The following is a 26,445-nucleotide window of genomic DNA, read 5'->3' as shown; positions in this document are numbered from 1 at the left end:
CAATTTTCATTTAGAACCAAGTAAACCCTGATGTTGCTATCATGCTGGCCTTATTAGATTTGCACATAACACAATTTTTATATAGGACCAAGTAAATTCTGATGTTGCTATCATGCCGGCCTTATTGGATTTGCACATAACACAATTTTTATTTAGGACCAAGTAAACTCTGATATTGCTATCATGCTGGCCTCATTGGATTTGCACATAACACAATTTTTATTTAGGACCAAGTAAACTCTGATATTGCTATCATGCTGGCCTTATTGGATGCGCAAAGGACAATTTTCATTTAGGACCAAGTAGAAAATGAATGTGTTTATCAAGTTTCTTGGGAATAACTTTGGTTGTTTTGGAAGAGTAAGAAACTAGAGTTAGTGGATGACACCATTTGGACAATGAATGCTAGACAATGAATGACAGGTAACTGCATACATTTCTGGTATTCAACCAGAGTTTAAAACTGTAAGGATGCAAATCTATAAAGAGCACATTAATTTGGGCCAGAGAGCAATTAATTAGATTTAGGGGGACAGGTGCATTTTAAATCACTATACTGCAATGATTTTTAATGTCTGTGTCATGAGAGGAAGTGATTCTTAATTAAGCCTTCAGTTATTTAACCATCAGACAGGCTGGAAGGACAAGGTTAACTTCGATCTTTGTATCGAACATGTCAGATTTGAAATTGTCCAGAATCAGTTATTCGGAAGTCTAGAAGTCAGGCTGAAAAAATTTGGCACCTAGTTATGTTATTGTTGTTGTGGGATTTTACACCATTATTCAGCACACAATAGGCTATACAAGATGGCCAGTATTATTGGTGGAGGAAGAACCAGCGAAAACCCTGGGAAGAACCACTGATGCACAAGAAGCTACTGGCAAGCTTTCTCACAAACCCACATTGGCTGAATCCTAGACTCGAACCCACACAGACAGAGGTGAGATGGCAGTGATCCATAACAGATAGCGCTTTAGACCACTCGGCCACTCGGGGCCCTGGCACCTAGTTATAAAAGGCAGTAAATATATTTAATCCAGATTGGTTACACGAAATAAGGGGTGTGTTTCCCACACTAAATTTCTCAGGTTATATATGCCCCATTGCAAAAATTTAGTCAATCTATGTTTTCCTGCAAGAGGATGAAAATAGGAGAGTCCAAGATTGAATTTAATAGAAATTCTCTCATAAAACATTTATCCAAGGGACCGGATGTCTGAAAAGTCAACGGACATAATTCTGGCAGTAGAAGTGAGCTCATGTATTTCAATGATACCAATATAATGATTTGCTTGAATTTGTTTGCTTATATTTGCATGAATTTATTTGTTTAAATCCATGGATCAATTTTCTTCATATGAGTATAACTGTATTTGAGTTCATCTATCTGAATTCATACAATGATCTTCTTTATATAAGTTTGACGAATTCTTTGAAATTGTCGTCTTGATTGTTACAGGAAGAATTTCATGTATTACTTTAGTTGATATGAGTTATGAGAATCCATGTGAATTCTCCGATCTTAGATGATTTCATGTATGATAAAGACTTATGTATGTATTTGCTGAAAATAACATAGTCAAGTCATGTAATAAATTTCATTCATTTGTGTAACTGAGACGAGAATGGAACCATTATGTCTCATGTAATGATAATGTGAGTCAGTGATGAAATAGCCGTTAGGAAGTATATTAATCTTAGAAACTAGGTTTGTTTATGGTCTGCCATGTTAGGCTTGACCAGATAGCCTTTGGTATCTGTTTGAATTCCGATAGGACGATATCTGACTAACAAGAGGGGAGTAATGGTCTATTCCCTATAGGATATCAGACAGAAGATTTAGGTTGCTTCTCTGTTTATTTTGAAAGAGGAAATAGCTCTATTGACATATCCACATACATACTTATCCAAGTATCTATGCATCTACGTACTTAAATATCCACCTACCCACACAAAGTTGGAGGACTGAAAGAGGCAAGACAATAAGAGTTTGGAGAAGAAAAAAGCAAAAAGACCAATAAGAACAGCCACAGTGAAGTTTGAGTGAACAAGAAATAAGCAAGTTATGAAGTTGTACAAGGCAATGACTTCGACTGTTCACTCGATTCTATGATGAACCAATTCTATCTTTTAAAACAGATCGACTATTTATATAAGTATATTTGTGTTTGAAATTCGGTGAATGGTTTATCTCAAAAGAGAAGTGTATATTCCTAATGTAACGTGTTATTACAGTTGTTTATTGTAACTGATTAAATTGTATTTCATGTATGGGGGTTCGTGTCATTCTGTTCTATATATCTGCTCAGATCTCCATTTATTCAATCTATAAGTTTCACACTTTATATTAATATTTACTCGATCTGGGCAACAACACCGAGGGCGATCACCCTCTAGATAACAATAACCAAATAAAGCAGACACCTTGTAAGAAGGTACAGTCTGCCAATCAACCCTCCTAACACCCCCCAAGCCTTAATATGATGTCTACGCTAGCAAAAACACAGCTGAATAGCTACATCCTGCTTATACTTGCAGGTTGGACCAGAAAATGCATTTGGTCAACATGTAGTCAACACTGACCATACAAAAGGTTCCTATGTATTTAGATAATATGTGGACAAGAGTGACCAAACTGTACAAAAGTCATGTGGCTATATGGAGTCTGTACGTGGTGAAAATAAAATGACAATTATGAATAATCCATTTAGTTGCAAGGAGACATGGATTTTGTATAAAACTTGGACAAATTAATGTACATGCTGTACATCTATCTAAGTCTATCACAACTGGCAATTAAGTATTTAATATTTTATTAACTAAAGAATCTTGAGTTTAAATCTCAAAACATTTCTTGGTCTCTATGTAATGGGTACAAGTTTGAATGTACCAAATGTAAGAATTTGGTCTAATAATTTCCCTTAATCAAACCAGCAACGTTATTAATCTGCCTCATTGTATTCTGCTTTTTAATGTACCTCATGTCTTTGCAAATGACTGCATTGTACAACAACAGAAACTAATTTCAAACATCATACAAAATACAACATAACTATTTATTACAAATACAGAAAAATTTCACTTCATCACCACTGATATGTATGTAACTAAATCACCACTAATATGTAACTAAATCACCACTAACATGTGATTAAATCACCACTAATATGTAACTAAATCACCACTAACATGTGATTAAATCACCACTAATATGTAACTAAATCACCAGTAACATGTGACTAAATCACCACTAATATGTAACTAAATCATCACTAACATGTGATTAAATCACCACTAATATGTATGCAACTAAATCACCACTACTTGTATGTAACTAAATCTTCACTAATATGTTTGTAACTAAATCACCATTAATATGTAACTAAATCACCATTAATATGTAACTAAATCACCACTAATATGTAACTAAATCACAACTAACAAGAATGTAACCACTAAAATGTATTTAACTAAATCACCACTAACATCTATTTAACTAAATCACCACTAATATGTATGTAACTAAATTACCACAAATACATAACTAAATCACCACTAACATGTATGCAACTAAATCACCACTAACATGCATGTAACTAAATCACCACTAATGTGTAAATAAATCACCACTAGCTTGCATGTAACTTAATCTCCACTCATATGTGTGTAACTAAATCAAAACATATATGCAACCAAATCACCACTAATATGTAACTAAATCATCACTAATATGTATGTAACTAAATCATGACAAACATGTGTGTAAAAAAATCACTAATACTGTACAACCTGTCTTGAAAGACCACCTCTTCTGCTAAATAAATATGGTCTCTCAAGACAGATGGCTGCTCATAACAGGTCATAACAGTATATAATCAATAAATCTGTGCATTGAGAATATGGTCCCTCAAGGCAGGTGGTCTCATATAGCAGTGGTCTTTCAAGACATGTTTTACTGTATGTCAATAAATAACCAATAACATGCATGTAACTAAATCACCACTAAAATGTATATGACTAATTGTGGACTGTTTGACACATTGTAGAATCCACTGTAGAAAAGCACATAGATGTATACATGTACACATGTCATATTCATCACCACTTAAGCTTGTTCCACTATAATTAGTTTAACATTCTTCTTAAGTATGTAACATGCTAATATATCTTACCTTATCTTACCTTGCAATTTTGTTAAAATTTTGTCTTTTTGTTTATTTAAATTTCACTCTCACTTTGTAAAATTTAACAAATAATTTATTTCCATAAAGAAAAAACCAGGTAAAAATGAGAAAAAGAATTTATGGTTTTACAAATCAAAGCCAAATATAATCCAAGAATAATCCAAGAATTAAAAAGGAAACTGAGTTCGAATCCTGATGAAATCCAAAATGGAAGGTGATGACATATGCTGTGGTCAGCGTCATACTGATGTGTCAACAGTTCTTTGTTGAATCACAGAAAATAATATTCCAGTGTATGAATTCTTTGTAATTTTTGATAATTGTCCTTGTCCAAGAATTAATTTAGAGCACAAGTATCTGCAGGGAAAATTAATCTCTTAGAATCCAAATAATTTGAAGAAAACAAAATAATTAGCCCAAAACACTGGTCACAGCATAAAACACTTGGACTTCTCCAGTGTTGAGGCACAGAATGACTATTCATTCTCAAAACATCAATATTAAGTCTTAATAAAATGCAAAACAGATGCCTGAATGTGGGTCAATCCATTGGAAAAACCTAATTGATACATGTTATTTGTCACATATTCCAAGAATGGCCTCAATTTCTCTTTATGAATCTTACTGTAAGAAAAAATAAAAAAAATAAAAAAAAGTTGTTTACTTCAATTCTCACTGATTTCTGAATCAAGGTTAGGAACTATGTCAGCATTAGATACAAATTTTCTATTATTAGTGTTTACAAAAAACAGTCAGGTCAAACTGAACTGAATTTCTGGAAAACAAATTTCTGGAAAATGTCAAATCCAGTAAATAAAATTATATTACAATAGCATGTAATGGAATAAAAACTAAAAAAAGTAACAAACAAACAATTAAATTAAATCAAATATACATAACAAATGCAATAGCTCAATAACATCTCCATGCCATGATCTATTGTGCATAAAATAAAATATCAAATTGCCTATTTTAGCTCATATAAATACATTTTCCACAAAACATTGTCCCTGAAGATTTAAATTTCAGTTTTCTAAGTTAATAATTTTATGCTGGTTTTTTTGCGGCTTCCACACATGATAGGCTATATATGGTGGTTAGTATAACTGGCAGAACTTTGAAAGACCCAGGAAAACCCTGGGAAGAATCACCAACCATGGGAAGCTACTGGAAAGCTCTTGTCACATATACTCATAGGCTATGCCCAAAACTCAAACCCATGCAGACCGATGTAAGATGGTAGTGATCTGTACAGGCAAGCACTTTAGACCCCCAGTGAATAATTTGCGACTTTTCACTTATTGTGTACTATACATGATATTTGGCTATACCACACCTCACCCACCCTGTGTCTCATATTAGCAATAGCCCTTAACTCATGAACATAACTGACTGCAAACAGCATTTGGTTATCTCATAGGCAAGACAGACCATATAAAACACATTTGGTTAACTCCTAGGCAAGACTGACCATATAAAAGGCATTTGGTTAACTCATTAAAAAGACTGATCGTACAAAAGGATCCTGTGCATTTGGTTAACATTCAAAAAAGACAGACCATACAAGGTTCCTGAGATCCTGTCTAAACTTAAACAAGAAACCTTCAAACAAGAGCTTAACACAGAAGCCACAACTGCCACCACAATTAATGCCACCACAATCACTGCTGGAAAATGATTCACTGCTCATTAGCTTATAGATTTAATATAGCTATACAAATTTCCTGTAAATAAGCATATAAGCTAACAACTGGCAACTTTTACCTACCTGACCAGGCCATTCTGGTGTCCTTGACCCCGAACTTGATGTTGTATAGCTGCCATAAGCCGCAGGATGTGCCACAGGATATCGAAATCTTGATGGTCTGTACATTGTGGTGGCAGGCCATGCCCCTTGGAAAGCTGCTGAATTAGGAGTTGCAGTCGGAGACATGTTGCTTTGTTTTGGTGAGTAAAAGGAGTTGGTTTGCTGAAATAAAAACGTCATTCTGAAATGTTTAATTTGTTTTTCTTCAAACTTAATTTATATTACACTGACTCGACAGGAAACTGTATGCCAAGCCTGGATAAACCAGAGTGTAATCACCCTTAGCTCACTAGTACTTGTAATAGTGTACAGTGATCCTCGTCAGCATTGTGCTGGAAATAAATTCAGACTAATGTAACCTTGACCCATTTACTATTTAAAAAATTTGTTCAATTCTTTTATCCTTAAATTAAACTTTTAATCATTTTAAAGTTGAAAATGTTCACTTTTGATGTGCACTATTACAGCAGGTTCTTAATGTCCTCATTACACCAAGAAACATTGCTGGTATATGAAATGTTCCCCTTTCAAATGTAATAGATGTAACAAATATACAGAAAACATTGCTGGTATATGAAATGTTCCCCTTTTCAAATGCAATAGATGTAACAAATATACAGGAAACAATGCTGGTATATGAAATGTTCCCCTTTTCAAATGCAATAGATGTAACAAATATACAGGAAACAATGCTGGTATACGAAATGTTCCCCTTTTCAAATGCAATAGATATAACAAATATACAGGAAACAATGCTGGTATAGGAAATGTTCCCCTTTTCAAATGTAATAGATGTAACAAATATACAGGAAACAATGCTGGTATATGAAATGTTCCCCTTTTCAAATGTAATAGATGTAACAAATATACAGGAAACAATGCTGGTATGTGAAATGTTCCCCTTTTCAAATGCAATAGATGTAACAAAGATATAGGAAACATTGCTGGTATATGAAGTGTTCCCCTTTTCAAATGTAAAAGATGTAACAAATATACAGGAAACATTACTGGCATGTGAAATGTTCTCCTTTCAAATGCAATAAATGTAACAAATATACAGAAAACATTGCTGGTATATGAAATGTTCTGCTGAAATATAATAAATGTAACAAATATTGCTGGTATATAAATGTTCCCCTTTTCAAATGTAACAGATGTAACAAATATACAGGAAACATTGCTGGTATATGAAATGTTCCCCTTTTCAAATGTAATAGATATAACAAATATACAGGAAACAATGCTGGTATAGGAAATGTTCCCCTTTTCAAATGTAATAGATGTAACAAATATACAGGAAACAATGCTGGTATAGGAAATGTTCCCCTTTCAAATGTAATAGATGTAACAAATATACAGGAAACATTGCTGGTATATGAAATGTTCCCCTTTTCAAATGCAACAGATGTAACAAATATACAGGAAACATTGCTGGTATATGAAATGTTCCCCTTTTCAAATGTAATAGATGTAACAAATATACAGGAAACAATGCTGGTATAGGAAATGTTCCCCTTTCAAATGTAATAGATGTAACAAATATACAGGAAACATTGCTGGTATATGAAGTGTTCCCCTTTTCAAATGCAATAAATGTAACAAATATACAGGAAGCATTGCTGGTATATGAAATGTTCTGCTGAAATATAATAGATGTAACAAATATTGCTGGTATATAAATGTTCCCCTTTTCAAATGTAACAGATGTAACAAATATACAGGAAACATTGCTGGTATATGAAATGTTGTCCTGTTCAAATGTAATAGATGTAGCAAATACATGGGAAACATTGCTGGTATATGAAATGTTCTCCTCTTCAAATGTAATAGATGTAACAAATATATGGGAACAAATATTTAGGAAACACTGCTGGTATATGAAATGTTCCTCTATTCAAATGTAATTGATGTAATAAAAATACAGGAAACATTGCTGGTATATGAAATGTTCTCCTATTCAAATGTAATAGCAGCCTTAAATAAATTAACAAACAATTAATTTTGAACCACAGAAGAAGTCCTACAGGTTCTGCTCACAGATATAACTTCAGTTGGAAGGACCAGTCTAAATCTTTTGTGCAAATTTTTGCCCCTATTCACTCTGCATTTATCTTATGTGACTCCATACTGGTTACGTCTTAGTGCAAACAACACAGATACCAATCTGCCATCACATTCCATGCCAGCAGATTTGGGTCTACATTGTTGGATGTAATGATTAGTCCTAACCAACTGCCTAGACCCAGATATTCCAGTGATGTATATATTCTGATTTAGTAAACTGTGTTACTGAAGGTCTGAGTCTGTATTTGTTGTACTGATTAACCTTAACTGTTTAGACCCAGATCTGCCAGTAAATTAAGTGATTGTAGATCTGGGTCTGTCTTACTTGAAGTTATATCCAACTGTATATGGTACTTTGTGTCAGATTTATCAGGCAGATAGCCCCAACCTAAGTAAGTGAATATGTGTGCCTTCATTTAACAGTGACAAATAAGATACAAAACGACACATAGTATAGCACTATCAATAGAGTATTAATTAAAATCAGAAGAAAAAAAAGAGAACTGATTACCACACTTGACGGCCTCTCTGTGGACTCTATCCTTGGGTAATGTGTTCGTAATTTCATATACGACATTGAAATCCAATCTAAATTTGGGAAGAATGATAGATAGGATGAACTGCATACAATCCCATATAACTGTATTGTTGCAGGTAAATGTAGACAGGCACATCTATCTATATGTATCTACACTATCTCTTGTATATCTGATCCCTGCAAACACATTAGAGTGTAAAGTTCAGTCAGAATATAAAAAACAAGCTATCTGATTTGTGTGCAAAAATTAAGCCAAGATTTTACTAATCTAACACTTCTCTGGACAGACTGTTATATAAATCAAGTTCTATTTTTTGTTGTCTTAGGAGAGAATGGGTAGCAATTCTAAGGATTCCAGGATATGAAGGCACTCAAGCATCCCAAGATAAAGTAGAAGGTTCAATCAGGTCACTTTATGGGAGAAAATTCCACAAGGTTTATTATGTAGTTAGATAAATACTATAATAAGTCTGAGATAAGTATGTGTTAGATTAGACTTGTCTGGTGATGTGATAGCGTGTGTTAGATTAGACTCATCTGGTGATAGCTTCAGTAGTTCTCAAGTCTCATCCAAACACCTTTGTAAGAAGTTAAGTACAGTGTGTGTGTGTGTGTATGTGCATATGTGTATGTGTGTGCCTGAGTGCACATGCATATGCATGCATGTCTATGTATTTACATATGTACTGGAATTAGCTTGGTATAGTACTGGCATTAGCATGGTATAGTACTGGCATTAGCATGGTATAGTACTGGCATTAGCTTGGTAAAAAAACAGCATTAGCTTGGTAAAATAAAAGTATTAGCATGGTATAGTACTGGCATTAGCATGGTATAGTACTGGCATTAGCATCATATTGAACTGGCATTAACTTGGGTCTATTACTGGCATTAGTATGGCATTATACTGGCATTAGCTTGGTATTGCACTGGCATTAGCATGGTATTGTACTGGCATCAGCTTGGTATATTACTGGCATTAGCATGGGACTGTACTAGCATTAGCTTGGTACAGTAAAGGCATTAGGATGGTATTGTACTGGTATTAACTTGGTATAGTACTAGCATTAGCATGATATTGTACTGGCATTAGCTTGGTATAGTACTAGCATTAGCATGGCATTGTATTGGCATTAGCTTGGTATAGTACTAGCATTAGCATGGTATAGAACAGACATTAGCATGATATAGTACCAGCATTAACAGGGTATAGTAGTGGCATTAGCATGATATTGTACTGGTATTAGCATGGTTTAGTACTGGCATTATCATTGTATAGTACTAGCATTAGCTTGTTATAGTACTAACATTTGCATGGTATTGTACTAGCATTAGCTTGTTATAGTACTAACATTTGCATGGTATTGTACTGGCATTAGTTTGTATATTACTTGCATTAACATGGCATTGTACTGGTATTAGATTGGTATATTACTGGCATTTGCATGGTATTGTACTGGCATTAGCATGGTACAGTACAGGCATCAGCATGGTATAGTACCAACAATAACATGGTATAGTACTGGTATTAGCATGGTTTAGTGCTAGCATTAGCATGGTATAGTACTAGCATTAGCATAGTATTGTACTGGCATTAATTTGGTATATTGCTGGCATTTGCATGGTATTGTACTGGCATTAGCATGGTACAGTACAGGCATCAGCATGGTATAGTACCATCATTAGCATGGTATAGTACTGGCATTCATGGTTGTTGTTGTTGTTGTTATAGGGTATAAAGCCATTTTTCAGCACAAGAGAGGTTATGCATGGTGGACAGTATTAATGGTGGAGGAAGAACCCAGGAAAATCCCAGAATAAACCACCGACCCATGAAAAGCTACTGGCAAGCTTTCTCACATATCCACATTGGCTGAGCCCGAGACTCGAAACCATGCAGACAGAGGTGAGATGGCAGTGATCTGTGACGGAGAGCACTTTAGACCACTCGGCCACTCAGGGCCCCCTGGCATGCGTGGTATTGTACTGGTATTAGCATTGTATAGTACTGGCATTAGCATGGTGTTGTACTGGCATTAGCATGGTGTTGTAATGGCATTAGCTTGTTATAGCACTAGCATTAGCATGCTATTGTACTGGCATTAGTATGGTATACTACCAGCATTAGTATAGTATAGTACTGCCATTAGCATGTTACTGTACTGGCATTAGCATTCTATTGTACTGGCATTAGTGTGGTCTATTACTAGCATTAGCTTGGTATTACAATGGCATTATAATGGTATTTTACTGGCATAAGCTTGGTATATTACTGGAATTCGCATGGTACAGTACAGGCATTAGCATGGTACAGTACTGGTATTAGCATGATTTACTACTGGCATTAGCATGATATGGTACTGGCATTAGCTTGTTACAGTACTAGCATTAGCATGATATTGTACTGGCATTAGCTTGGTATATTAATTGCATTAGCATGGTGTTCTACTGGCATTATCATGGTACAGTGCAGGCATTAGCATCTTATAGTACCGGCATTAGCATGGTATATCACTGCATTCATGGTATTGTACTGGCATTAGCATGGTATACTACCAGCATTAGCATAATACAGTACTGATATTAGCATGATATTGTACTGGCATTAGCTTGGTATAGTACCAGCATAAGCATGGTATACTACCAGTATTAGCATAGTATAGTACTGATATTAGCATGACATTGTACTGGCATTAGCTTGATATAGTACCAGCATTAGCATGGTATACTACCAGCATTATCATTGTATAGTACTGTTATTAGCATGGCATTGTACTGGCATTGGAATGGTATAGTACTGGTATTTGCATGGTATAGTACCAGCATTATCATGGTATAGTACTGGCATTAGCATTGTATTGTATTTGCATTAGCATGGTATAGTATAGTACTACCATTAGCATGGTTTAGTATAGTACTACCATTAGCATGGTATAATACTGGCATTATCATAGTACAGCACTTGTATTAGCATGGTATAGTAATGGCACTAGCTTGTTATAGTACTGGCATTAGCATGGTATAGTACTGGCATTAGCATGGTATACTACCAGTATTAGCATAGTATAGTACTGATATTAGCATGACATTGTCCTGGCATTAGCTTGATATAGTACCAGCATTAGCATGGTATACTACCAGTATTATCATTGTATAGTACTTATATTAGCATGGCATTGTACTGGCATTAGAATGGTATAGTACTGGCATTAGCATGGTATAGTACTGGAATTAGCATGGTATAGTACTGGCATTAGCATTGTATTGTATTTGCATTAGCATGGTATAGTATAGTATTACCATTAGCATGGCAGAGTACTGGCATTATCATAGTATAGAACTTGTGTTAGCATGGTATAGTAATGGCACTAGCTTGTTATAGTACTGGCATTAGCATGGTATACTACCAGTATTAGCATAGTATAGTACTGATATTAGCATGACACTGTACTGGCATTAGCATTGTATTGTATTTGCATTAGCATGGTTTAGTATAGTACTACCATTATCATGGTATAGTACAGGCATTAGTATAGTATAGCACTTGCATTAGCATGGTATAGTAATGGCACTAGCTTGTTATAGTACTGGCATTAGCTTGTTATAGTAATGGTATTAGCATGGTATAGTATCAGCATTAGCATGGTAAAGTACTGTCACTAGCTTGGTATAATGCTGACATAATAGCATAATATTGCACTGGCATTAGCTTCATATAGTATCAGCATATAGTATCAGCATTACCTTGGTTTAGTACTGTCATTACCATGTTTTTGAACTGGCATTACCATGTTTTAGTACTGGCATTACCTTGGTTTAGTACTGTCATTACCATGTTTTAGTACTGGCATTAACTTGTTTTAGAACTGGCATTAGCTTGGTTTAGCACTGGCACTAGCTTGGTATAGTATTGGCATTAGCATGGTATAGTAATGGCATTAGTATGGTATTGTATATATGTATTGTATGTATCATGCTATTAGCATGGTATAGCACCGGCATTAACATGGTAAAGTACTGGCTCTAGCTTGGTTTGGTACTGGCATTAGCACTGGCACTAGCTTGGAATAGTATTAGCATTAGCATATTATAGTAATGGCATTAGTATGGTATTGTACTGGCATTAGCATGGTATGGCACCAGCATTAGCATGGTAAAGTACTTGCACTAGGTTGGTTTAGTACTGGCACTAGCTTGGCATAGTACTAGCATTAGCATGGTAAAGTACTGACTCTAGTTTGGTTTATTACTGGTATTAGCTTGGTTTAGTACTGGGACTAGCTTGGTTTAGTACTGGCATTACCTTGGTTTAGTACTGGTATTTGCTTGGTATATGTATTTATTCATTATAAATATATACGACCCAAGCTAAACTTAAAAATCCTTTATTTATTTCCCCACTCCACCAATGCCAACATTTTATACTTTTTTCATTTCTCTCACATTTGTAGAATTGCAAGTAACTAAACAAACGTAAACAAAAATGGGTGCCTGTGGTCATGACAGTTGTATTACATCTGCAGGAAGTACATGGTGATATATTTTGTTGGTACTAATAATAAGTTGACATTGCTTTATTAGGTTAGAACATTCTAGAAACAGACTTGTTTACAATTTGATTGGAATTTTCCATTGGAATTTTCCATTGGAATGACTCTCATCAAGGTCCAGTGAAAATGATAAATAGGGACTTGACAAACAAATGATTCATTCATGCTTTAAGACTAGCCTGTCAGAATCCTTTACAGCTGTGCTCTGATTCAAGATAAATTATTTACTTAAATTATTCATTGGAATTACTAAATGCTCATTGACTTTAAATTAACACATTTTGGGGGAATTAATGTGCTCATTCGAAGACATTCTAGACTGCATCATTGTGGTACATAAGGACATTCAAAACTACTGGAACTTATTTGGAACTTTCCATATTTTTAGACTTGTGATATAACATTAAGAATTATTTGGAATTTAATTGACAATACCGTAAGTGTCACTTGAAATTTCACTTTGTATTGAGAAATAAATTGCTTACTGAATTACTTAAATTGTTGGTTTCACTTCTTTCTATTACATAGTTTAAGACCTTGAGTTGTAACACATCGTCTACTCAATGATTACCTAAACTAGCCTAGATCTAGACCCATCTGAAAGAACTGTAACTGTCATCATGATCCACTACAAGCTGGATGCAAATCTGTCTGACAGAACTGTAACTGTCATCATGATCCACTACAAGCTGGATGCAAATCTGTCTGACAGGACCCTAACACTCAATCCACTTCAGCCTAGACCTAGATCTGTCTGACAGAAATGTAATGGTGCTCGTACATTTCAACCTAGACCTAGATCTGACTGACAAACTGTAAACAGTCATCATCCATAGTTACATAGGATCTTTAAACAGATGCTTATATATGTGCTGATCAGGTTTTGATGTTTCTAGAATAATTCTGTAACTTCCCATTGGCTGGGCTCGGCCACATGAAGAGGCCAACTCAATGCAAAATGAGTAGTGTATTCTGTCACATGGAGTCTAATGTGAAATACAGTTGCAATGGACAAGAGAGGACTGAGCAATGAGTTTCATTCTGATTTTGGAGTGATTCACATTTCTTGTGTTCCTATTGTAAGTCTGCAGATATGTTTTATGTTGTACTTAGATATTGTTCAAGATGAAAAACATTTGTTTGGAATGTTCAGTGGAAATAAAATGTGCTCATTGTTTGGACTATAGTATTATTTTGGAACTTTTAAAAATTATTTCAAGGCATTATAGACAATGTCATCTTGACAATGTCATGGTTCTTGGAGGACCAGTACATTTCTGGTTTTAAAATTTATAAGGAACTTTGCAATCAGACCTTTATAAAGATTTATGGATTCACTTCATAATACTGTAAGTTCCTCTCATATTTTTCATGTATGCCTCTGATATTTAAATTGTTAACATTTACAAAACTTGATGGTTTTGCTTTTTTCTGCTACTTACTTTATGACCATATTGTCGTAACAGTTGAAACTGAAATCTTGCATAAAGATCACATTGACAAAGCATAGAAATCTAACAAAGATGATACTGATAAAGCATTGAAATCTGACAAAGATCATACTGACAAAGCATAGAAATCTGACAAAGATCATACCGACAAAGCACAGAAATCTGACAAAGATCATACTGACAAAGCATAGAAATCTGACAAAGATCATACTGACAAAGCATAGAAATCTGACAAAGATCATACTGACAAAGCACAGAAATCTGACAGATCATACTGACAAAGCATAGAAATCTGACAAAGATCATATTGACAAAGCACAGAAATCTGACAAGGATCATACTGACAAAGCATAGAAATCTGACAAAGATCATACTGACAAAGCATAGAAATCTTACATAAAGATCATATAGACAAATCATTAAAAAAACTTACATGAAGATAACACTGACAAAGCATAGAAATCTTACCTAAAGATCACATTGACAAAGCATAGAAATCTTACATAAATATAACACTGACAAAGCAAGGAAATCTTACATAAAGATGACACTGACAAAGCATATAAATCTTACATAAATATAACACTGACAAAGCATAGAAATCTTACATAAAGATAACACTGACAAAACATAGAAATCTTACAAAGATCATACTGATAAAGCATATAAATTTTACACAAAAATCACATTGACAAAGAATAGAAATCTTACATAAAGATAATACTAGCAAAGCATAGAAATCTGACAAAGATCACACTGACAAAGCATAGAATCTTACATAAAAACCACATTGACAAAGCATTGAAATCTTACATAAAGATCACATTGACAAAGCATAGAAATCTTACATAAAGATCACACTACACAGTATAACCTTGCATAAACATCACACTGACAAAACATTGCAATCTTACATAAAGACACACTGACAAAGTGATGTTTCAAACACCCAATGAATTATTCTTCATTGACCTTGATCTTTAAAGGAGCTGATTTTTGTCCACCATTTTGTTTTAACTGCAAGTAAAGGTTCTATATACATGTGGATTTGAAGGTTGAGGTCAATACAGATACAAGTAATCAGTGTCATCAACTTAATTTATTTGCAAAGCAAACTTTAAAAAATTCCAGTTCTAAGCTTAAATATGTACACACTACACACTTAATTATAAGATACACACTACACACTTAATTATAAGATACACACTACACACTTAATTATAAGATACAAACTACACACTTAATTATAAGATACACACTATGCACTTAATTATAAGATACACACTGCTATACTTAAGTCATACCATCTATGCTGATATGAATAGTGACTGGCAAACAGAATGTCCATTTTACATTGCTAGTATTAATATAATTAGCATTTCCAATATGGTATTGATTCTAATATAAGTAATAATACAAGCAACAATGAGAAAATAACATTCGATCAAGCTAATAATTCAATTTTCCCGTAAGATTACACAGACCTTAAATATCCTCATATAATTAAGTATTGTAATTATCTTAATAAAATATTATAAATACCATACTTATGTATCATGTACTATAATTAAGTATTGTATACCATAAAAAGGTATTTTAAGTACCATAATTAAGTATTGTGTACCATAAAAAGGTATTTAAGTACCATAATTAAGTACCATGCACCATAATTAAGTATTGTATACCATAAAAAGGTATTTAAGTACCATAATTAAGTATTGTATGTACCATAATTAAGTACTGCATGTACCATAATTTAGTATTGTGTACCATCATTAAGTACTGCATGTACCATAATTAAGTATTGTGTGCCATAATTAAGTACCGTATAATATAATTAAGTACCATGTACCATAATTGGGTATGGTATGTACCATAATTAAGTATTAAGTACCATAATTAAGTATGGTATGTACCATAATTAAGTATTGTGTACCATAATTAAGTACTGTGTACCATAATTAAGTATTGTATACCATAATTAAGTATGGTATGTACCATAATTAAGTACTGTATGTACCATACTTAAGTAGTGTATGTACCATACTTAAGTAGTGTATGTACCATACTTAAGTAGTGTATGTACCATACTTAAGTAGTGTATGTACCATACTTAAGTAGTGTATGTACCATAATTAAGTAATGTATGTACCATAATTAAGTAATGTATGTACCATACTTGAGTATGGTATGTACCATAATTAAGTATTGTATGCACCATAATTAAGTATTGTATGTACCATAATTAAGTATTGTATGTACCATAATTAAGTATTGTATGTACCATAATTAATGAACTATGACAACAGTTTACAAAATGCCTATAACTGACAAATACACATGATTGAATGAGCTATGACAATGCGTTTCAAAATGCCTAAAACTGACGAATACAAGTAACTGAATGTGATATGACAATGCTTTTTGGAATGCCTATGATTGACAAATACAAGTCACTGAATGTGCTATGAGAACGCTTTTTGGAATGCCTATGATTGACTAATACAAGTCACTGAATGAACTATGACAACAGTTTACAAAATGCCTATAACTGACAAATACATGTGATTGAATGAGCTATGACAATGCTTTACAAAATGCCTATAACTAACAAATACAAGTCACTGACTGAGCTATGACAACGCTTTTCAAAATGCCTATAACTGACAAATACAAGTAACTGACTGAGCTATGACAATGCTTTACAAAATGCCTATAACTAACAAATACAAGTCACTAACTGAGCTATGACAACGCTTTTCAAAATGCCTATAACTGACAAATACAAGTAACTGACTGAGCTATGACAATGCTTTACAAAATGCCTATAACTAACAAATACAAGTCACTGACTGAGCTATGACAATGCTTTTCAAAATGCCTATAACTGACAAATACAAGTAACTGACTGAGCTATGACAATGCTTTTCAAAATGCCCATAACTGACAAATACAAGTGATTGAATGAGTTATGACAATGCTTTTCAAAATGCCTATAACTGACAAATACAAGTCACTGAATGAGCTGTCAGCCTAATGAATATGAAATGTCCATCATTTACAGGAAATGTATTCTGGGCTGATCCAATATTAAGACCAAGTAGAATCTGCTAGGCTGGTCCCTACATCAGTGTATTGTGGGCTGATCTGAGTTTAAGTAGAATCTGTTCTAAATTGATCCCTGTATCATTATTTTGGGCTGATTATAGACTAAGCAGAATATGTGCTTGGCTTATCCCGGACTGATCCCAGATTAATTTGAATCCATGTTAGGCTGATCTCAGTTCAAGTAAATCTGTGCTGTGCTGATACTTATATTGGAGTGCATTTTGTACTGTTCCCAGATTAAGCTGAATCCATGTTAGCCTGATCTCAGTTTAAGTAATATCTGTGCAGGGCTGATCCTAACATTGGAGTGCATTTTGGACTACTCCCAGATCAAGAAGAATCATACGAGGTTGACCTCAGTATGAATATAATTTCTGATTTCCAATTACATGTATCCAAACTAAACTAATTTGAATATCAAAATACTATGGTATAAAAGTCCACTGTGTGACTTAGGCAGATCACTGCTTAAAAGACTTGTATAGTCTGGGCTGATCCCAGAATTCTCAAGCTGGGGGCTGGTGGGGGATAATCCCTAAGTTAAAGTGGTACAAAATTTTGTTTTGAAACAGGCATGCCATTATTCTTAGAATAGAATATGTATATCTATTTAGGAAAAAAGCAAAAAAAAATTGATATTTTTTATTTTGTTTTGTTTTTCATAAATGTATCAAACGAGAGTCCCCAATTTGATACTGGTTAATAAGTAGAGATGTCACAGATATATGAAGCAAGATTACTGTCAAATGAATAAGTGACATGAGGAAATTAAAGGGAAGTAAGCATAGATTTTTGCATTCCAAACTACATGCATTTGTCATTTATAAGAAAAGTTGCCTGATAAATGCTAGGAAATATTCAAAATGAACACACCTGTCTGGTGGCCTAAGTGGTTAAAACATCTGCCAATGATTCAGAAGGTCACAGGTTTGAACCCTGACTGAGTCAGGTTGAATGGTACTAGCAGCTGCGTCACTTGGTGCTCAGCATTAAGAGGTTAGTGTTAGGACTGGTCAGGAAAAATGTGGCTGGGTGGGACATGTCTACAGCATTATGCCCCAGTGCTAGACATTAATATAAACTACTACAGAGTAGACAGCGTAGTGACATAACTACAATTGTTCACGTTACATTAAAAATAAAAAAAACACCAGCACACAAACACAAGATCGACACCTGGTTGTGCAAGTACCTTTAGGAAGCAAAGTGTACGATGAAGCACATCACATTCAAGATGGACAACTTGGTTGTTCAAGTACCTTTAGGAAGAGTATACAATAAAGCACATCACATTGAAGATGGACAACTTGTTTGTGCAAGTACCTTTAGGAAGCAAAGTGTACGATGAAGCACATCACATTCAAGATGGAAAACTTGGTTGTGCAAATACCTTTAGGAAGCAAAGTATACAATGAAGCACATCACATTCAAGATGGACAACTTTGTTGTGCAAGTACCTTTAGGAAGCAAAGTTTATGATGAAGCACATCACATTCAAGATAGAAAACTTGGTTGTGCAAATACCTTTAGGAAGCAAAGTGTACGATGAAGCACATCACATTCAAGATGGACAACTTGGTTGTGAAAGTACTTTTAGGAAGCAAAGTGTACGATGAAGAACATCACATTCAAGATGGAAAACTTGGTTGTGCAAATACCTTTAGGAAGCAAAGTGTACAATGAAGCACGTCACATTCAAGATGGACAACTCGTTTGTTTAAGTACTTTTAGGAAGCAAAGTATACAATGAAGCACATCACATTCAAGATGGAAAACTTGGTTGTTCAAGTACCTTTAGAAAGCAGAGTATACAATGAAGCACATCACATTCAAGATGGAAAACTTGGTTGTGCAAGTACCTTTAGGAAGCAAAGTGTACAATGAAGCACATCACATTCAAGATGGACAACTTGGTTGTGCAAGTACCTTTAGGAAGCAAAGTGTTCAATGAAGCACATCACATTCAAGATGGACAACTTGGTTGTGCAAATACCTTTAGGAAGCAAAGTGTTCAATGAAGCACATCACATTCAAGATGGACAACTTGGTTGTGCAAATACCTTTAGGAAGCAAAGTGTACAATGAAGCACATCACATTCAAGATGGACAACTTTGTTGCAAGTACCTTTAGGAAGCAAATATTGTTATGTACATGAATGCCCTTCCTTGAGAAGACTGGGTCTTCGTTGGGTCAGCTCTGATGTAGTATATGTATTGCAACATTGACCAGCACCCTAATGAAGTATTCTACTCTAATAGCAGCTGTAGTTGTAACTGTTCCTATATGAAAATAATAACCATTAAGATAAGTATGTTTATCATACCCATGTCAATAACAATAACCTAAATAAGTATGTTCATCATACTCATGTCAATAGCAATAACCCAAATACGTCTGTTCATCATACCCAAGTCAATAACACTGACCCAAATAAGTATGTTCATCATACCCATGTCAATAACACTGACCCAAATAAGTATGTTCATCATACCCATGTCAATAACACTGACCCAAATAAGTATGTTCATCATACCCATGTCAATAACACTGACCCAAATAAGTATGTTCATCATACCCATGTCAATAACACTGACCCAAATAAGAATGTTCATCATGCCCATGTCAATAACAATGACCCAAATAAGAATGTTCAACATACCCAAGTCAATGGGTTTTTAAACTCAGACAATGATAGGTCAAATACTGTTATTATATTTAGACCATGTTTGGTAAAATACTGTTAATACACTCAGACAATGCAAGGTCAAAAACTGTTATTACAATCAGACCATGTTTGGTAAAATACTGTTATTATGCTCAGAAAAGGATAGGTCAAATACTGTTGTTACACTCAAGCAATAATAGGTCAAATACTGTTTCTATATTCAGATTAATGTTAGCTTAAATACTGTTATTACACAAAGGCAATGCTAGATCAAACACTTATTAAAATGAGACAATGTTAGGTCAAATACTGTTATGAGATTCAGACCATGCTTGATCAAATACTGTTATTACACTCAGACAATGATGGGTCAAATATTGTAATTACACTCAGACATGATAGGTCAAATAGTGTTATTACACTCAGCCTATGCTAGGTCAGATACTGTTGTTTCACTCAGACAATGCTTGATCAAATACTGTTATTACACTCGGACAATGATAGGTCAAATACTGTTATTATATTCAGCCAATGCTAGGTCAAATACTGTTATTACACTCAGACAATGATATGTTACATACTATTATTACACTCAGACAATGCATGGTCAAATACTGTTATTACTCCAAGACAATGCAATGTCAAATACTGTTATTACACCAAGACAATGCAATGTCAAATACTGTTATTACACTAAGACAATGCAATATCAAATACTGTTATTACACCAAGACAATGCAATGTCAAATACTGTTATTACCCTCAGACAATGCTTCATCTAATAATGTTATTACACTTAGACAATGATAGGTCAAATACTGTTATTATATTCAGACAATGCTAGCTCAAATACTGTTATTACACTCAACCAATGATAGGTCAAATACCGTTATTACACTCAGCCAATGCTAGGACAAGTAAGTACATCCTATGTCAATGATATATAACGAAATATATCAGTACATCCTATGTCAATGATATATAACAAAATATATCAGTACATTGTATGTTAATGATATGTAACAAAATATATAAGTTCATCCAATGTCAATGATATATAACAAAATATATAAGTACATTGTATGTTAATGATATATATCAAAATATATCAGTACATCCTAAGTTAATGATATGTGACAAAATATATCAGTACATCCCAGTAGATTGTATGTTGATGATATGTAACAAAATATATCAGTACATTTTATGTTGATGATATGTAACAAAATATATCAGTACATCCTATGTTGATGATATATAACAAAATATCAGTACATTGTATGTCAATGATATATAACAAAATATATTAGTACATTGTATGTCAATGATATATAACAAAATATATAAGTACATTGTATGTTAATGAAATGTAACAAAATATATCAGTACATCCTATGTTAATGGTATATAACAAAATATATAAGTACATCCTCATATAATGACAGTTATATGTAACATAATATATAAATACATTGTATGTTAATGAAATGTAACAAAATATATCAGTACATCCTCATATAATGACAGTTATATGTAACATAATATATAAGTACATTGTATGTTAATGATATCCACTGTGGTAAAATTACTACAATTAAAAACAAATTAATTTTGGTCAACTTGCTCCTCCACAACACAGCTGAGACTGATGCTGGATACAAGTGGTTATGGAGCCACCTATAACCTCTGAACTGCCCCAAAATAGAATATTAGATTGTCAACATTACAAGGATGATGCAGATGGCAACAAGTGTTTCAATTTTAAAAATGAGTTTATAGCTATATCTCTAACATAACATTATCTTCTACACTGTACTATCATATTTTCCTTGGACGCTAATGCAAGAAATGATTTGTGACATGCTCAGTAACAAACTCATCAAAACAAATTTGAATATCTGATTAGAATGAAATGACAGCTCCATATAATTTTCCACTCCAGACTTTGCTCTCATTTAACTTTAGTACACACTCATTATAATAATAAATATCAATGTTTTTATTGCCAGATACTGTACAATGTTTTAAAGAGATGCATTGTTTTAAAACATATTCATTGCCATCATACAGTTTTTATCACTTTCCATGATTCTGGACATTGCCAGTGCAAACAGAGATATGGGTGAACATCAACTAATGAAAAGTTGTAAGTGTATTTTCAAATTTTTTTCTCTGATGAATTAGCATGTGCAGGTGGGTGGGGGTACTGGGTCAAGATTTGGGGAACATGGGACAAAAAATTGCAGGAAACCTTAAAGCCCACCCTCAATGTGCAAATCTGGATTAGTCACCTCCTCCACCATCATGACTGGTCCCGAAGAACAACTTTAAACAAATCTGGGAGACAACAGTCAAAGGTTTGTGCACAAATGCAAATACTGCAGATCACATTAGCATAATATTTTAGTTGATTTGGTTTTGTGGGGTTCAGCGCATGATAGGCAATATATGACAGCCAGTATATTTGGTATAGTAAGAAGCCATCAACCCACAGGAAACTACTGGCAAGCTTTCTCAACACACTCAGACTGGTTGAGTCAAGACTCGTGGATAAAGGTGAGATGTGCAAGTGATCTCTAAAGGCTATTCCCTTTGACCACTATACCATCTGACCACTATACCCTTTGACCGCTATACCATTTTGGTCTTAGGTTCCACATTTTAACAATGTGTATCCAGAAGTATGGTTCCAGAAATTAAGTAGCATCTATTTTGTAAGTTCCATGTTATGGTAACCAGTTAGCTGATGAACCTATGGATTTTAGTTTTAAGAAATAATGAAAACTATGTTTCTGTCCACTGTTTCCTCTAAAGAATCCTTACCATAGGATGTGACTTCATTTTATTCTCATTACATTAGGAAATAACACATGCCATCATGTTTACACAGCATATCATGCCAACATACAAACACATAACAGTTTGCACATATGTACATTTGTAGATATCAAGCAAACACTGCTAACATAAAAACACTATTGCTAGAAAAATACAGTGAATTGCTGAAGTTTTGTCACGAAAATTCTGAAATCAACTAAAATTATTATTATTGTAGTGTATGAACTAGGTCATCATGATCTAGGTTGATAAAAGTGCTGTTGAAGTTGATTTTTTGTTGTAGGGTTTAATGCCATTTTTTCAGCACACGATAGGCTATACATGGCGGCCAGTATTAATGGTGGAGGAAGAACCCGGAAAATCCCCGGAAAGAACCACCAACCCTCGAGAAGTTACTGGCAAGCTTTCTCACATACCCACATTGGCCGAATCCGAGACTCGAACCAACGCTGACAGAGGTGAGATGGCAGTGATCTGTAATGGAGAGCGCCTTAGACCACTCGGCCACTCGGGGTCCCTGTTGAAGTTGAATGCATCAATTTAGTTTTGAAACATTTACAAGCAACAGAGTCCAATAATGTCCAAAAGCAGTGTTGAATAGCATATGTCTGAAACTGCATAAATAGGTCATTTGCTTTTCTTGGATGCCAATAAATCATATGGAGTCCTAACAAAGATAGTCACAAGGAAGTCCTAACAATGATAATCACAAAGAGTCCTAACAATGATAATTGCTATGAGTCTAAACAAAGATAATCATATGGAGTCATAACAAAGTTAATCACAAGGACATCCTAACAATGACGATTACAAGGAGTCCTAACAAAGATAATCACAAGAAGACCTAACAATGATAATTGCAAGAAGTCATAACAAAGATAATCACAAGGAGTCCTAACAAAGATCATAAGGAGTTCTAATAAAGATGATCATAAGAAGTTCCAAAAGGTCATCATAAGGAGTCCAAATAAAGACCATCATAAGGAGTCCCAACAAAGACCATCATAAGGAGTCTGAATAAAGATTATCATAAGGAGTTCTAACAAAGACCTTGATAAGGAATTCTAAGACCATGATAAGGAGTTCTAACAAAGACCATGATAAAGAGTTCTAACAAAGACAATGATAAGGAGTCCTAACAAAGACAATGATAAGGAGTCCTAACAAAGACTTTGATAAGGAGTTCAAACTAAGACCATGATAATTAGTCCTAATAAAGACCATCAAAGGAGTCCTAACAAAGACCATCATATGAAGTCCTAACAAAATAGTATGGACATTCAATTCATGTCAAAGTTTATGATAAAAAACAAGAAACATGTCCATAAAACACTGATGACCCTGAGCCAATATCTTGTAGATATTATATACACTGGCTTTCAAGCCCATTTTATGGCTTCTCAATTTTTCTTTCCCTGACTTTGTCATACTACTTTAGCTGTATTTGTAATGTTTATGTTGCAAAACCTATCTGACGTGCCTGCCAATCTTATAAATATATACACAGAATGAATATGAGTCAGATATAACACAAAAACATGTACACCTATAGAGATCAAAATGCCTAATTCTATCAGCACCCTACCCACCCCACAATAATGCCTTGCAATTTCCATTTGAACTCTTACCCACAGTATATCTTGTACGTCCTCTGCACAGAATTGATATGACATAAAGGGAACTTCCCCTGATCTATAGGAGGGTCCAAAATTCATTCTATAGTCACACAAAAAAAGAACTTGTTTTCAGCTGGTATAACAACACATCCTTTTCATAAGATGGTGAAATCTATTTATAAATGCATACCATATGCACCAGAAAAAGATTAAACTTTACATCTAAATAACAGATCTTTTTACAGAGGTGAGAGAAGAACAAAACTTGTAGCCAAGATAGGTCTGATTCTAGTTCTCAGTTAAATAATTTATATGAGTATTGGTTACACGAAACAATTTCAAATGAAGAAAGATGGTGCTATGTTTTTAATTATTTTTATAGAATGAGTACAAATTGGGTAGATATGGTATTTCTGCATTGCTACTACAGAACACAGCATCTAGGTATTTATCAAATCTCCCTGTTGAGATTGGATGAAACACTCTCTCTCCACAGGTTAAGGCTGCATTTCCTCTCCTAACCAATACAAAACAGAAAGCATGGCACTGTTCTATGTAGTTTATAATATTCATTGTTATCTTAGATCTGAAATTCACCACAAAATGAAATGTAAAATAATAATATGAATAAGAATAAGAAGAAGAAGTAGAAGAAGAAAAAAAGAAAGAGGAGGAGGAGAATTATTATTATTATTATTATTATTATTATCTCTCACTAAGAAAACATTCAACACGTCACTGGCACACTGGAATGTGCAGTTACGGCCATGGTTTGCATTAAATTACTTCCATTTTTATTTCACAATGATGTCTTTTTAAATATATTTCACTTAACATTAGTTCTTGGCAGAAGAAAACCAAATACACTGGGGTTTCATATCATTACATACACCACTTCATGTGTTCACTGTTATAACATGGCATCTTAAATACACCACTTCTTATGTCTGCTGTTATAACATGGCATCTTAAATTGTTATATCTATTTAATTTGGATTGTTTGTTACTTTTTATCTCCATGATTATGTGCAATGCCTAATTATATTTTGGAGTTGACCTTGTCTAAAATCAAGTATACTGTGTCCCTGACCAGGGACACTGATGTTATTTTTTTATAAATATATGATATGTAGTTAATATATCTATGAAAGTGGGTTAAATAAAATCTTAGTATGATTAACAATAGAGATAAACATGTTCATTTGGATCTGGGTCTAGGACATTGATATTCCCTCAGGATAAACTGGGTCAACCTGTTGTTTACCACATTCATTATTATAATTTTAGTAACAGATTATATCCTAACAACTTGGAATGTTCTAGATTGGAACATTCCATTAAGTGGCAGTATTTTCAGAAATGGTAACTGTGACCTAGGTCAAGTAGAGAGGCTGATAGTCTTGATTAGTTGAAAAATTATTCATTCTTGCTTTTAACATCTTTAGCATAATCATTCTTGTTGTTTTCAGGATTTGATTTGGGTGGAATTATTGATCCAAATTTTTATTGACTGGAATAACAAAGTGCTCTTATATAATATTTTTGGACAGAAATATTAATTTGGAATTACAGTGAATTCAAACAAGGATGTAAGGATGGAAATTTATGTTGATCTATAATAA

The 26,445-nt window shown here is 33.9% G+C and overlaps 1 protein-coding gene across 8 annotated transcripts in view; it reads right to left on the bottom strand.

Moving 5' to 3' along the window:
* Positions 1-24,975, bottom strand: part of LOC149776646 (RNA-binding motif, single-stranded-interacting protein 2-like) — a 437,315-nt gene extending 412,340 nt beyond the window's left edge. For 7 of the 8 annotated variants that reach the window (XM_089941160.1, XM_089941163.1, XM_089941164.1 and 4 more), the window contains exons 1-2: positions 24,836-24,975; positions 5,954-6,154 (exon numbers count right to left, since the gene is read on the bottom strand). In XM_089941160.1, the coding sequence (XP_089797286.1) occupies positions 5,954-6,154; positions 24,836-24,922 (288 nt within the window). In that variant the 5' untranslated portion in view covers positions 24,923-24,975. Of the gene's footprint in view, positions 1-5,953; positions 6,155-8,567; positions 8,811-24,835 lie in introns of those variants that run through there. The other variant, XM_089941162.1, reaches the window with a different exon arrangement.
* Between the last annotated feature and the right edge of the window lie 1,470 nt (positions 24,976-26,445).

The sequence above is a fragment of the Sinohyriopsis cumingii genome, chromosome 18 (genome assembly GCF_028554795.1).
Source record: "Sinohyriopsis cumingii isolate HCF-2022 chromosome 18, ASM2855479v2, whole genome shotgun sequence".
Taxonomy (NCBI): Eukaryota; Metazoa; Mollusca; class Bivalvia; order Unionida; family Unionidae; genus Sinohyriopsis; species Sinohyriopsis cumingii.
Note: the sequence above shows the minus strand (reverse complement) of the source record. Positions and strands in the feature narration are given on the sequence as shown.